This window comes from Gadus macrocephalus, chromosome 1, assembly GCF_031168955.1.
Source record: "Gadus macrocephalus chromosome 1, ASM3116895v1".
Lineage (NCBI taxonomy): Eukaryota > Metazoa > Chordata > Actinopteri > Gadiformes > Gadidae > Gadus > Gadus macrocephalus.
The window spans coordinates 23833387-23846360 of record NC_082382.1 but is presented as its reverse complement, the minus strand read 5'-3'; the positions used below and the strand labels follow the sequence as shown (position 1 = coordinate 23846360).

Here is a 12974-nt window from a genome sequence, read left to right as displayed (position 1 = left end):
CCCCCCCACCCACCCAGGTCCCCCAGCCCAACCCCCCCCACCCCCCACCCCCCACCCCCCACCCCCCAGGTCTTGCACCCCCTGGCCTTTCTTCAGTTAGCGTACGGACGGCTATATATCGGATCTGTGTTTTTCCCCTTCTGGCTCCGAAGCAGTCGCCGTCGGTCACAGAGGACATCCTGGCTTCGAGGCGGTCGCCGTAGGTTACGGAAGATCTCCTGGCTCCGAGGCGGTCGCCGTCGGTTACGGAAGATCTCCCTGGCTCCGAGGCGGTCGCCGACGGTTACAGAGGCAGGTCCAGAGACACGTATGCTGGCTTCACTCCGGCGGGTGTGTGTAAATCTTTTATGAGGGCAAAAGGCCAACTGTAAAAAGGTAGCTCTTCACCTCTTCCTCCCCGCCGCTGCCGCCATCTTTTATCGCAGCTTGCGGACTGAAGGGGGGGGGGGGGGGGGCGGGGGAGAGGGGGGGCTTTTAGAGGACGTTCAAGCTAATTAAATCTGTTCACAAATTTTACGATGCTCACACACGATTTCGGTGTCTCACTTTATTCTAGCGCAAACATTTACATGTAGTCTGTACTTTTGGTCTGATATTGGGTTGAAAGCGTGGGAATTGTTGAATTTATATTTTCTTCACACACTTGATATGATCTCTGTTGTGAAGGATGCAGGGTTTGTAAAGAACGTTTAAAAGTCTAAGGCCAGTCGCTACAAAGACATTTTAAAAATGTGGTTCCTCAAAAATTTGGAGAATCCTATTTTATTTTGTGTTTAAATATCTTCTTGGGACACACATTTTGTGGGGATCATATACTGTCACGATATTACATTTAAAACTTAGCGCGATACACCAAATGTAAAATCACAGCAGAAGTAAGATTTATCTTTCTATAAAGAACTATTTTGTGTGTATATTAAGCAAGATGCCGCATGATGACCCAATATTTATACATAATTATTTATTCTAAACAAGATACTACCAAAAATAAAACATTGACCTTCAAATATATCAACTCGAATTTCCTGCTTCTTTGCTTTTCATCACGAAATTCAGAAAGGGTAATCCATTCTTAATTTCTCACTGAACATATTCCCCAATTCCATCACTTTTAATTAAACATAGGTTTTTCTTGAATGAGTTTTCGTGCCACTGAGAAACTGATAAACAGTAAAGTGAAACCCATATTAGGATGGTTTCCTGGTGTCATTGCTGCGGAGAAGCAGGGTCCCTTTTTGTACCCGTCCAATATCCTCTACCCCAGTATGTCAACGTAGTCTAATACCGCCTTTGATAAGAATCAACATACAACAATGTGGATCTTTCCAAAGCGATTTCTAAAGCAAACCATGTTCCAATGTTCCCGATATTGAACCTTTTTGCGTTCACTCATATTAAGAACTAGTCTGCCCTCTCGTTTATCTTCTTCCAAATCCCAGCGTTGGGCATGGAGTAGTTTGATGAATGTATGAAATATTACGATTTGCCCGGTTTGAAAGAGCTACACATAACTGAGTTTTATCAGTTCGGTATTTGAATGCCGATAACGATGCAACATTATATATTTCACATTTTCGGATTTCTATTTAGTATTCATCTCTGTAGTAGGTGGAATAGTTTGAGCTGCTGTCATGCTATGGTATGGGTGTTCAGCTTTGTGAATCTCTCTTTCTCTGGGCTATCCATCGTCAAAGAAAATAAATAACAAGACTAGACAATCTCGGGTGTAAAAGAAGGCTTTATAAAATAACACTTATCATCGAATCAGATTAACACTGCATTTTCCAGTCCAGAAATCTGTTAGTGTCTGAAATCTGGACAATCCGACACGGCCGAGAGTCTGCGATTGTCGGGGGCTGAAGTGCTTACCGCGGAAAGGAGCGCATTATGGTATTGACTGATCTGAGTGACTGGCTTTATGATGCGTACGCTGGGCATCCGTATCAATTTAAAAGATTAAACACTCGGCCACTGATGGGTTGTGGGGGAGAGGGAATGAGAAAAGGGAGGGAGGGAATGAGAGAGGGAGGGGGGGGGGGGGGGTTGAGGGAGTGAGTGATTGGGTTTGTGACGGAGTGACGGAGTGAGTGAGTGAATGAGTAAGTGGGTGCAGGAGAGAGTGAAAGAGTGTGAGTGCATGTGTGAGGTGGTCCGGAGGGAGTGTGTGTGTGTGTGTTTATGAGCAAATATCGTCGTTAATGTGTGTGTGTGCGTGCGAGGAAGTGCATGAGTGAATGAGAACGTGGTTGTGTGTGAGTGAATGGCTGAGGTTGCGTGACTGCGAGTCTGTAAGCAGACGTGAGCGTGAGGTCAATCTCCTCCTCCGTGTGGCGACTGGGCGCGTGATGAACCAGCAGGTAACGCTACACCTGCGCGGCCGAACAGGACGACCTCAGCGTCGACCTCGGAACACAAACTATAGTATTTCAGACGGCTCAGCACTCGTGCTGCATTGATCTGTACGGAGGAAAGAAACAATAAAGGGGCAATATGGAAGCACAATATGGAAACAGAACTTTCCACAAGGTGGACGGAGTACTACTTTTAGTCGGCCACGTGATACAATAAACGTTTTTACACTGCCAAATATGCCCGTCTTGTGCACGCCTTTTCTCCGGCATGGTCCGTGCGTTTACACTGACCGAGGTAATAAACCGGTCTGAGTTCGCACCCAAATTAACCCTCCCGGACCCTTCACATATTGGCGGTTTCATAATTATGTAAATTATATTTACCGGCTCCGCGGTTCTAGGGGCGGGACTTGGGTAGAGGTGTTGCTGCGTTGTCTCTAGGGACAACGCAGCGCTATCAACATGAGCAGTCCTAACTGGAGAGACGGTGAAATCCGCGAGATGCTGATCATGTGAGAGAAGGTGATGCAGTTGCATTAAACGAAGACGGGGAAAGGTGATGCAATCTATGAGAAAGACGCAGAGGAACTTTCCTTACAAGGCTTTCAGCGGGATGAAAAAAGTTGTCAGCAAAATAAAGGATATGTTTGCGTTTTTGCACTTGTAAATAGTTCATTGGGTTTGTAGCTTACACTCGTATATGATGAATACTCATTATTGCATGCGAGTCTATTGAATCATACATTTATTTTAACATTCAATGCTTTATATGAAATAGTCTAGGCATAGTTAATGTGTTAAATAACTATTCTAGCTGGAAATAGCAGATTTTTAATGGAATATCTACAGGTGTACAGAGGCCCATTTCCAGCAACCATCACTCCTGTGTTCAAATGGTACCTCATTTAGCTCATCGTTTAAAAGACTAATTGATGATTAGAAAACCCTTATGCAATTATGATAGCACAGCTAAAAACTGTTGAACACGAGGGTGTTTTCAGGGAAAACATGAAATTGTCTGGGTCACCCCAAACTTTTGAACAGTTTTGAATATCATTTATATTTAAATCAGGGATGTGCACCCAAAGAGCAGTGGTATATGCAAAGCAGCACCCTGAACCGTCAAACTAAAACACCCGCATTCCCCGACAGTGAACTATGAACACGACTTTACCGAGTCTGATCTGCTCTCCTTTGTTTTGCGTTGAACTTTGAGGACCTCGCGGGACATTCGTTTTCATTCGCCCTTCTTCGTCCGTCTGTGAGCACAATGTGTTGAGCATTTGGCCCCCTCATGAAATTGACACAGTCTTCGTGATTCATTAAAAGATAGAACGTTTAGGGTTTGATTAACATAACAGAGCTGTTCAAGTCACACAGCACAATGGAACCGTCAGCTCATTGGGCTTTGGTTCAGGTGAGGTTATTGGTTCTGTGCAGAAAGCCGAGGCACAAAGTTAAATCATATAATTACGATTGTAATTAAAACCTGGCTGACCTTACGTCATTTCGTTTCCATTTCCTGATTTGCTTCCCAGATTAGGACGTGCAATCCCTCGCAAAATCAATTCAGGGCACAGATAAAGGGTCTAATTATAGTTTTGGTGACCAGTGAGTAGATGGTACCTCGTTCATGATACTGTGATGGTAAGTTTAAAGAGCAGAATGTTTCCAAAGCTGTTGATGACCAAAAGTGGGTTAATTATAGTTAATATAATAGTTCCGGCATTTCATTTTCCTGTGTTTGGAAATCATAAGATCTCTATGCACCCAGTGACTACTATTGACAATTCAGTCATTTGGCAAACAGACACTCATACCCTAAGGGGCTTCTTGTGTTTCACCTGGGATGGTCTTAAGGTGCAGGCGGGGTCAGGGGCCATCTGGCTCTACGGAGCCTTCAGGTTAGACAGCGGACATTGGGGATCGAACACAGAACCTCGTCCCCTGACCTCAACCCTCCCCCATGATGAGATCGTTCAGTCAACCAGAACCATCACTGGAGCGCTGGGGATACTGGTTCAATGAGCAATACCATCACCTTTTCCCAAAGACACCGTTCACAGAACTCAAACTAGATGTGTGTGTGTGTGTGTGGACATGTATGAGAGTGTGTATGAGAGAAAGTGTGTGTGTGTGTGTGTGTGTGCGAAAGAGGCATTGTGTGGACAAGTGTGTGTGGTTGTGTGAATGAGTGCGTTTGTCAGTCGTAGCCTTTTTTCATAACTTGTTGACAAGAGATGAGTGTGGGAAGTGAATGTGTGCGCATTTCCTCATGCTATTAGCGACCAGGCGAAGAAAGTGGTCAGCCAACACACAACTTAAACTGGGATGTGTGTGTGTGTGTGTGTGTGCGTGTGTGTGAGAGAGAATGTGTGTGTGTGTGTGTGTGTGTGTGAGAGAGTATGTGTGGACCTCATCACCCAGAGGACCCTATTAAACCATGAAACATTTCACTGCATTCAGCACAACAGCACTCCAAGAAAAGAAGGCTACTTTTGCAGAGAGAGAGAGAGAGGGAGAGGGAGAGGGAGAGAGAGAGAGAGAGAGAGAGAGAGAGAGAGAGAGAGAGAGAGAGAGACTAGGTATCCAGGCTGCTAGGTTACCAGGTATCGAGGCAGCGAGGTCTCTAGGATGGGTCCTTAATTCAGGGCTCAGTGTTCACTGTGTCCGGACCGTGACAGACCCCCCCCCCCCCCCCCCTCTCCCTCCTCCCCCCCCCACCCCCACCAAACACGACTTCAACCTTTCCTGCAGGGACAGGAACCAGAGGCCAGGGAGGTGCAGCCAATCAAGGTCCGATAAAAGTGCAGCGTGGCGGCAGACAGACAGCATACAGACAGACAGACACAGCCCCGTCTCAGAGCCAGAGAGGGAGACGGGCTCTTGAACCCTGAGGCATGAGGACCACAATGATCTGCTGGTGGGACTGGCTGGTCAGTGGAAAGGTCCTGGGTTTGAATGCAAGTGCGTCTACCCTATATAACCTGAAGTCACCCTAGAGCAGGATGACCCTTAACCCCCATCTGCTCCTTAAGGACATGGATCTGAGAGACTGCAGGTCGCTTTAGACCAGGGGTCTCAAACTCGCGGCCCGGGGGCCAATTGAGGCCTGCGGGATGATATTTTTTTTTATATATCTTTGACAAAGTTTAGTGTTAGTGCGGCCCGCGCGTTGTCAAACGCACATTTTGCTGAGTCGCTTGCCACGCTTTTTTATCACTTGTGCTAGGGTGACCAGATGTCACGTTTTCTTCCGGGACAGTCCTAATTTTGAGTAGCGTGTCCCGCGTCCCGTCAAACGCCAAAGAACGCAAAAAATGTCCCGGTTTCCACCCACCACTATGAAATGTCCCCTGTTGTCAGTGATTACATAGCCAACGTGATCTCATTACAGCCCGATCATTAACTTAGATTGGGTCAGTTGTGCTCCTTTTTTTTGTGGAATACTTGATGTGGCCCAGCCTGACCCAGACTCTACCTCCAGCCGCCCCCAGGTAAGTTGAGTTTGAGACCCCTGCTTTAGACGAAGGCCTCTGTCACACCAAATTTGTACCGGGTACGTAATCAGTTGTCCGTTGCCAGGCAACGAACAACAGATTACGCAAGGGGTTGTCCGTTGCCAGGCAGGTTTCCGAAAACATTCCCGCTCATGTTGCCAAAGACGAAATAACATAATACAGATAACGGATCGCTAGATAACACTTGTTTTTACTTTATATTTGTATTGTATGTAATTGTTTAATCGAATTTAGCTAGTAAACTGAGTGTATAAAGCAGGTTTCGAAAAACATTCGGGCTCATGTTGCCAAAGACGAAATAACATTATACAGATAACGGATCGCTAGATAACACTTGTTTTTACTTTATATTTGTATTGCATTTAATTGTTTAATCGAATTTGCAAAATAAGTGTTATCTGTCTTGTCGCGCTCAATGAACGAGTTTGCGAATGTTCTTGAACCTTCCTACGTCATTAGATGTGATCGTCTGTTGCCAGGCAGGTTTGGAATGGATTACGTAAGGATGACGTACCCGGTACAAATTTGGCACCCGGTACAAATTTGGTGTGACACCTCCACTGGACGACTGATAATAATGAACCTGACAGAGAAGTTAGAGAGCCCTTATGAAAGTCTGAGGGACACTGCAGATCTGAGAGGAAGGATGAGAACTCATAACGTAAAAATGGTACAATTGATGACAAGGGAAGCTTTCTGCAATCTTTATGTACAATGTACAGAAAAACATTACAGCGAAAGGCCGTGTGTGGGCATCATGTGACGGTCATGTGACCGTGATAAAACGGATGATGGAGGATGGACGATGATGACGTCGAGGACAGTTTTTTGGGGGTTCATCTGGGTTCATGATGACCAGGGTTGAGTTTATGATGGGGTGGAGATGTTTGAAAACCGCAAAAAAAAGACCGTATCGAACAACACAGGCGTGGGTGGCGGCAAAAATCTGTCTTTAAAACCTTCTTTAGGGGGGGGGATCTCGACGCACACTGCCGCTCCCCGGCGTCAACAGAGTTTATTCAAACAGACGAAAAAAATGAGTGAGTGGAGAAGTAAAGAACTTCGCTCTTCTTCGTCCACAATCCATTCCTGACGCCCAGCGAGAGCGGCTCACCGATTTAAAAAAACAAACGTCTTTAGGACCACCGGAACACCGGCGTTCCGGATCAGCCTCCTCCTCCAGGGGCGAGGGGAAGGGGTCGTCCTGAGGTCAGAGGTCGTAGGGTCCCCTCCGTTAATGGCACTAGGATCCGAGGCAGCGGGGTGGGGGTCGGGCTCCGGGGTCAGAACTGGGTCATCTTCTTGTGCGTGTCGGCCTTGCGGTGCTGCGTCTGCACCGACTGCTCCTGGGCCTTCAGGCAGACCAGCTGGCTGCGGGCCGCGCCCAGCTGCTCCTCCAGACGCTTCACCACGCACACGTCCCTGGAACCACACGCTACGGTCAGCTACGGTACGGTACGGTGCGCAGAGGGACGCTAGGCTAGGCTACGCTACGGTCAGCTACTGTACGTGCATTGAGGGATGCTAGGCTACGCTACAATGAGGGACGCTAGGCTACGCTACGGTCAGCTACTGTAAGGTACACCGAGGGACGCTAGGCTAAGGTCAGCTACTGTACGGTGCACTGAGATACGCTAGACTAGGGTACGCAATGCTACGGTATGGTACAGTACCCTATGCTACGGTCAACTACTGTAAAGTACACTGCGATTGCACTACGGTATGGTACCCTAGGCTAGGGTATGCTAGGCTACCATACCTTCCGGCGCGCTTGCGCAGCGCCTCCGTGATGCGCTGGATCTCGCGCTCCGTCTGGGAGACGCGCTCGGCGGCCTGGAACAGCCGCACGTTGAGGCTCCGCTTAGCGCCCTCGCCGCCGCGGTACGCCTCGGCGCCGGGGGTGGGCGAGGCCGACGCCCCCTCCGCGCCCCCGTCCCCCAGCTTGCGGTTCAGGAAGTCGAAGACGTTGCGGCGGCCTCCGGGGGCCCGGGGCCGCGGCGCCCTCTTCCTCTTGGGGCCGGGCTGGGGGCCGTCCCCTGGGCGGGGGCCCCGGCGCGCGGCCCGGGGCTGGCTGAGCTCGGCGCTCTGGTCCAGCGACGCCCCCTTGGGGAGGACCACCGCCATGACGGGCTCCACGCGGCCCTCCTGCTGCTTCCCCAGGCCTGGAACACACACAGTCCCCTTAGCACTCAGGCCTGGAACACACTCCCCTTAGCACTCGGGCCTGGAACACACTCCCCTTAGCACTCAGGCCTGGAACACACTCCCCTTAGCACTCGGGCCTGGAACACACTCCCCTTAGCACTCGGGCCTGGAACAGCCTACCTTTCCCGTACTCGTAGCCCATCTTCAGCATGAGCCGGGAGCCGATGCCTCTGGTGTGGGCCTCCCAGCCCCCGAAGTCAGCGGAGGAGGTGGTGGTCGGGTCCCCGGCGTGGGCCTGGACCACTGCAACACCACATCAATATTATTATCAGAACACACCTTATTTGAAGAGCACCTTTAAACACAACGTTCACTACAGTGTATTATTGTTATTTTAGTATTATGATCTTTTGGGCTCCAGTCCCCAGGGGGGATTGGAACACGACGGAGGGAGGGCGATGTTAACAGCGAGGGATCAGTAACCCCCCCGTTGCATTATCGTACTTTTGTGTTTTATATCTCTACCCCTTTGATTAATTAGGTTTTCTATCATCATGAGCAGACCAATTTGAACAGACAACACCCCCCCCCCCCCCCCCCCCCCACCAAGATAATAGCGCCGCGAAAATCAATAACTACCAAATAAGATATTCTATTATATTTAATAGAGATTGATATCATGATTAATACAGTAAGATATTAGTTATCAGTGCAGATCAAATGGAGTTAAGGAGGACAGGCTCCTTGGGGGGGGGGGGCGGGGCTCAGCTGGGCTCCCCCAGACCAGCCAGGGCTTGTTTTAATGAGGTACACACTGCTCCAACATGGGGCTGGTGTTGTGGTGTATGCTGAGAGATGCCTTTACCCCATACTGCCTTTTACTTTTTATTGTTGTTCAGTCGAGTCCCGGCGGTGCACATTTCATATCATTTATCATCCTTATTCAACATTCTGCCAACAATGAATCGCTATACAGGATAGAAATCAATCGGAATAGCATGACAGTTATCTCAAAGCAATACTAAATATATATACATAAGCGAGAGAGCGAGAGAGAGAGAGAGAGCGAGCGAACTATGTTCAGACAGTAGGGCTGGGTAAAAATATCGATTCATCAATGCACTGCAGTTCATTTGTTCTCGATTCAGAACTTTCTTGAAATCGATGATTTCCCCAAAAAAAAGAAGCATACTCATTCATTGTAATCTAGAAGCGAGTATGCCTCAATGTACATGCCCTTTTACATTTGTCCATGTTATGATTATTACTTTTATGCTGCAAGTTTTGCTCAGGAACAATACTATACAATGGTGTATTCCTTTTTTGCTAGTTAAAGCACAATGAAATGGTTAGTTCATTTAGAAATGGTTAATTCTAAATAATATTTTGGTATTTTTGTCATCTGCACGTATTATTGAAATGATATCGAAGCAATTGGATCATTATCGAATCGAATGAAGACCTAAAGAATCGAATTGAATTGAATTGTGGGGTACCTGGCAATACCCAGCCCTATCAGACAGACAACTTGACAGAGCGAGAGAAGGACAGAGAACGAGACAGACCTTTGGCGAAGACGCTGTCTTCGTCATCGTCTTGGTCCGACGAGTCGGACGAGGAAAGGTCGTCTTCTCTCATTGGTGGGATGACGCCGTCGCCCTCGACGACCGCATCCTTCAGTAACAGGGAGTCAAACTTCACAGTGTAGAAGCCGTTGTCAATTTCTACACAGGAGGAAGGGAGGGAGAGGGAACGCAGATTAACACTGACCTTAAGTAACCTTTACTCACCTAAGGGAGAGGGAACGCAGATTAACACTGACCTTAAGTAACCTTTACTCACCTAAGGGACAGGGAACGCAGATTAACACTGACCTTAAGTAACCTTTACTCACCTAAGGGAGAGGGAACGCAGCTCAACACTTACCTTAAGTTACCAATACTGACCTTAAATAACTAAAACTCATTTAGGGAGACGCAACACAGATTAACAGTAACCTTAAGTAACCTAAGGGAGAGGGAACACAGTTTTACACTAACCTTAAGCAATCTATACTAACCCAGGGAGAGAGAAGAGAGAGGGACCTAAAGTAACCTTACGGTTCATAAATGGGCTCTTTGATTTTGTAGCACAATACATCACACAAATGACAATAAATAATAAACAATAGAATATGCTGGAACAAGATATTAATGTTTCAGGTGCCGACTACTATAAATCAAATCAACCTTGTAAAATGTATATATACAATTTAATTGGTATGTACAAACACACACACACACACACACACACACACACACACACACACACACACACACACACACACACACACACACACACACACACACACACACACACACACACACACACACACACACACACACACACACACAGAGGGCGTGGCTGACCCAGGATGCGGGCGGGGTACCAGATGCCGTCCTCGTGACGCGCCCGGCAGGCGGAGCCCTCCAGCAGGTGGCTGAGGTCCAGCTCCAGGAAGGGCCTGAGCTCCGACACGTACACCACCTCCCCGTGGGAGAACCTGAGGGGAGGACCCCCATGGAGCCGGAGCACACCCAGAGGAAGAACCAGTCAGCCCAGGCGTGAACACTGGGATCAGAGTCCGGCGGTTCAGGTTGTCGGACTCTGAGCCCAGAGGTTCGGGGTTCTAATCCCGAAAGGCCTTGACTCCTACCTGCACTGTATCTGTTTAGCCGTGTTTAAAAGTGTTTGCTATTCATCATTATATGTTGCTTTGGCTTGTAATCTGGCAATTCTAGGTTCTATGAACATCCTTACTGTGCCGACAGCGATATATTGCTGCCTCCTTCTTCCGACAAATGGACTTATTGTAAGTCACTTTGGATGCAAGCATCTGCAAAAATGCCTTAAATGTAAATGTTATGTAAATGCAATGTTATTGTAAGGTAAATGTAATGTTAATGTAATGGCATGTCAACCTCTCACACCCGGTGGTCCCACAGGGTCCATATTACTTGCGTCTCCCTTTGTGCAGACGATTGGCTGAGCACGCCTACCTGCAGCTGGTCTCGAAGCGACACTTGTCCTCCAGGAAGAAGGGGCAGGGCTTCAGGGACTTGTGGGTGGGGTAGACATAGAGCACCCTGACCTGCGCCTCGTCCCCGTCCGGCGCCTCTCGGCCCACCACCATGGCGTTGTGGTACTCCAGCGTCCCCCAGGTGGTCCGGTACGGCGCCTGCACCTTGGTGCCGCTGAGCGTGTCTTCGGCACCATCCTCCTCATCACCACCACCGTCATCATCATGACCGTTCTCTTCCTCTTCCTCCTCCTCTTCCTCCTTGCCGTTCACCCTCCCGCCGGCGCTGCTCCCGGACGGGCCCTCCAGCTCCGAGTAGAAAGCAGCAAACTCGTGGTCGAAGCCTCCGTTGGCCTCGTGTTCCCCGCCGGGCTTCGCGACCCCTCCACCGGTGGTCTCCTCCAGGCTGGCTAGCAGCTGGCTCTTCTTCACCGAGATCAGGCTGGCCTCGGTCAGCTCTATCAGCTGGGCAAGGTCCTCTCTGAGCTGCAGCAGGTCCGCCTGGTGGCTGGGGTCCAGGCCTGCCGATAAGGCCGTGTCCACCTGCTGGAGCTGGGCCCGGTAGGCGGTGATGCCCGCCTCCAACGACTCCTCGTCCATGATTTGTGTTTCCGCTGAGACTGCAGTGGCTATCGCTCGTCCACGTCAGGTACCTGAGACACCGACACAGAGGGACGATGTCTGTACTGTCATTTTGTAGTGCATGATGAGCCCTATACGTTTGGCAATGTATTTGACAGTGCTCAGCTTAGTTGATCTATTCAGCCTCAGTGACTATTATTATCTTAGACCTTCACTAGCTAGCCAATAGAGCTAGTGAATACAAGGCTGTATTCAGAAGCGTTGCTAGGCTAACCTTAACTTCGTTCTCATTTCACCACCACACACAAGTGACCCCCATTCACAGCAGACGTCATTACAAACCTGTGTTATAAATATGACATGTAATGCAACGTTTAATTCATGGCGTTTGTATAACAGCGACATCTACGGTCCTCGGGTCCTCAGCTAGCAGCTAGCCTCCCTCCCAGGGTGTGTGTCCAGAGGTGTGTTCAGCTCATCGACCGCACCGACTCGACCTCCCGGGGCTTTGGAGCTGACGCGGGGGAACCAAAGCGACATCGTTCACACCCGATCACAGGGGCTCGTCTGTGTTTACAGACACGATTCGTGGTTGTTCGAGGAGCTACCGGTGCTACCAGGAGTAGAAAGCTATCAAAACACGAGTTTCTGTAGTGACAACACGATTTCCGTTTAGTAAAGATGTATTTTCAAAGTAAAAGTCCAGAGGCTTGTTGAAATAGGATTTAATTTGCAGTTTAAAGGAGATACGTCTCAATAAAGCGAGTCTATTAATATGATGAATACAGAAACTGAAACATGTAGTCCAAACTATCGCATTTACCGATAAATAAGATGAGGTAAATTATCGTTGTGAACATTTACTTAAGATAAATCGAAATGACCGGAAACCACGTTGTGTTGTGCGGTCGGGACGAGTCGCGTGTTTAGTACGTCAGCCACAACATCCTCAACGTGTGGATGCTGAGTTTATTTTCTCTAAAAAGTCCAATGTTATGGTCCACATCATGCATGTGTGCATTTCTCAATTACTTCATCGCTGAATATCTTCAAGGTTAAGGTAGGCTCTTGTTGATTAAATGGTAGTTTATATCAAGACTGTAGAAATATACAAACTGTAGAACTATGCATGATGTTAAGTTGTCTAATTGAAATGATTGATACCATTGAGTTTCGCTTTTTATATCCATCGATAACAATAGGATCCATAGTATAATCGTAATCATTACCGTTGTGTTTGTGGGTTATTCACATGTTCTTCTATTATGAAGGGTTAAGAGTGCGTGTTTCTCCACCTGTGTAGCTACTGCGGCAGAA

General features: G+C 48.2%; 2 protein-coding genes across 4 annotated transcripts in view; one reads left to right on the top strand and one right to left on the bottom strand.

The window, feature by feature from the left end:
• Positions 1–6560: 6560 nt before the first annotated feature.
• Positions 6561–12431, bottom strand: zgpat (zinc finger, CCCH-type with G patch domain). The gene is made up of 7 exons (XM_060053377.1): positions 12000–12431; positions 11056–11728; positions 10426–10559; positions 9583–9741; positions 8198–8320; positions 7632–8034; positions 6561–7294 (listed from the first exon to the last, which is right to left on the bottom strand). Exons 2-7 carry the CDS (start codon positions 11673–11675, stop codon positions 7156–7158), a joined length of 1578 nt encoding a protein of 525 aa, XP_059909360.1. The 5' UTR covers positions 11676–11728; positions 12000–12431; the 3' UTR covers positions 6561–7155.
• A 128-nt stretch (positions 12432–12559) lies between these two features.
• The window catches only part of tti1 (TELO2 interacting protein 1), a 38550-nt gene continuing 38135 nt past the window's right edge, over positions 12560–12974 (top strand). For all 3 annotated transcript variants that reach the window (XM_060053365.1, XM_060053356.1, XM_060053345.1), the window contains exon 1: positions 12560–12717. The gene's annotated coding sequence lies outside the window, so the exon portion shown is untranslated. The remainder of the gene's footprint in view (positions 12718–12974) is intronic.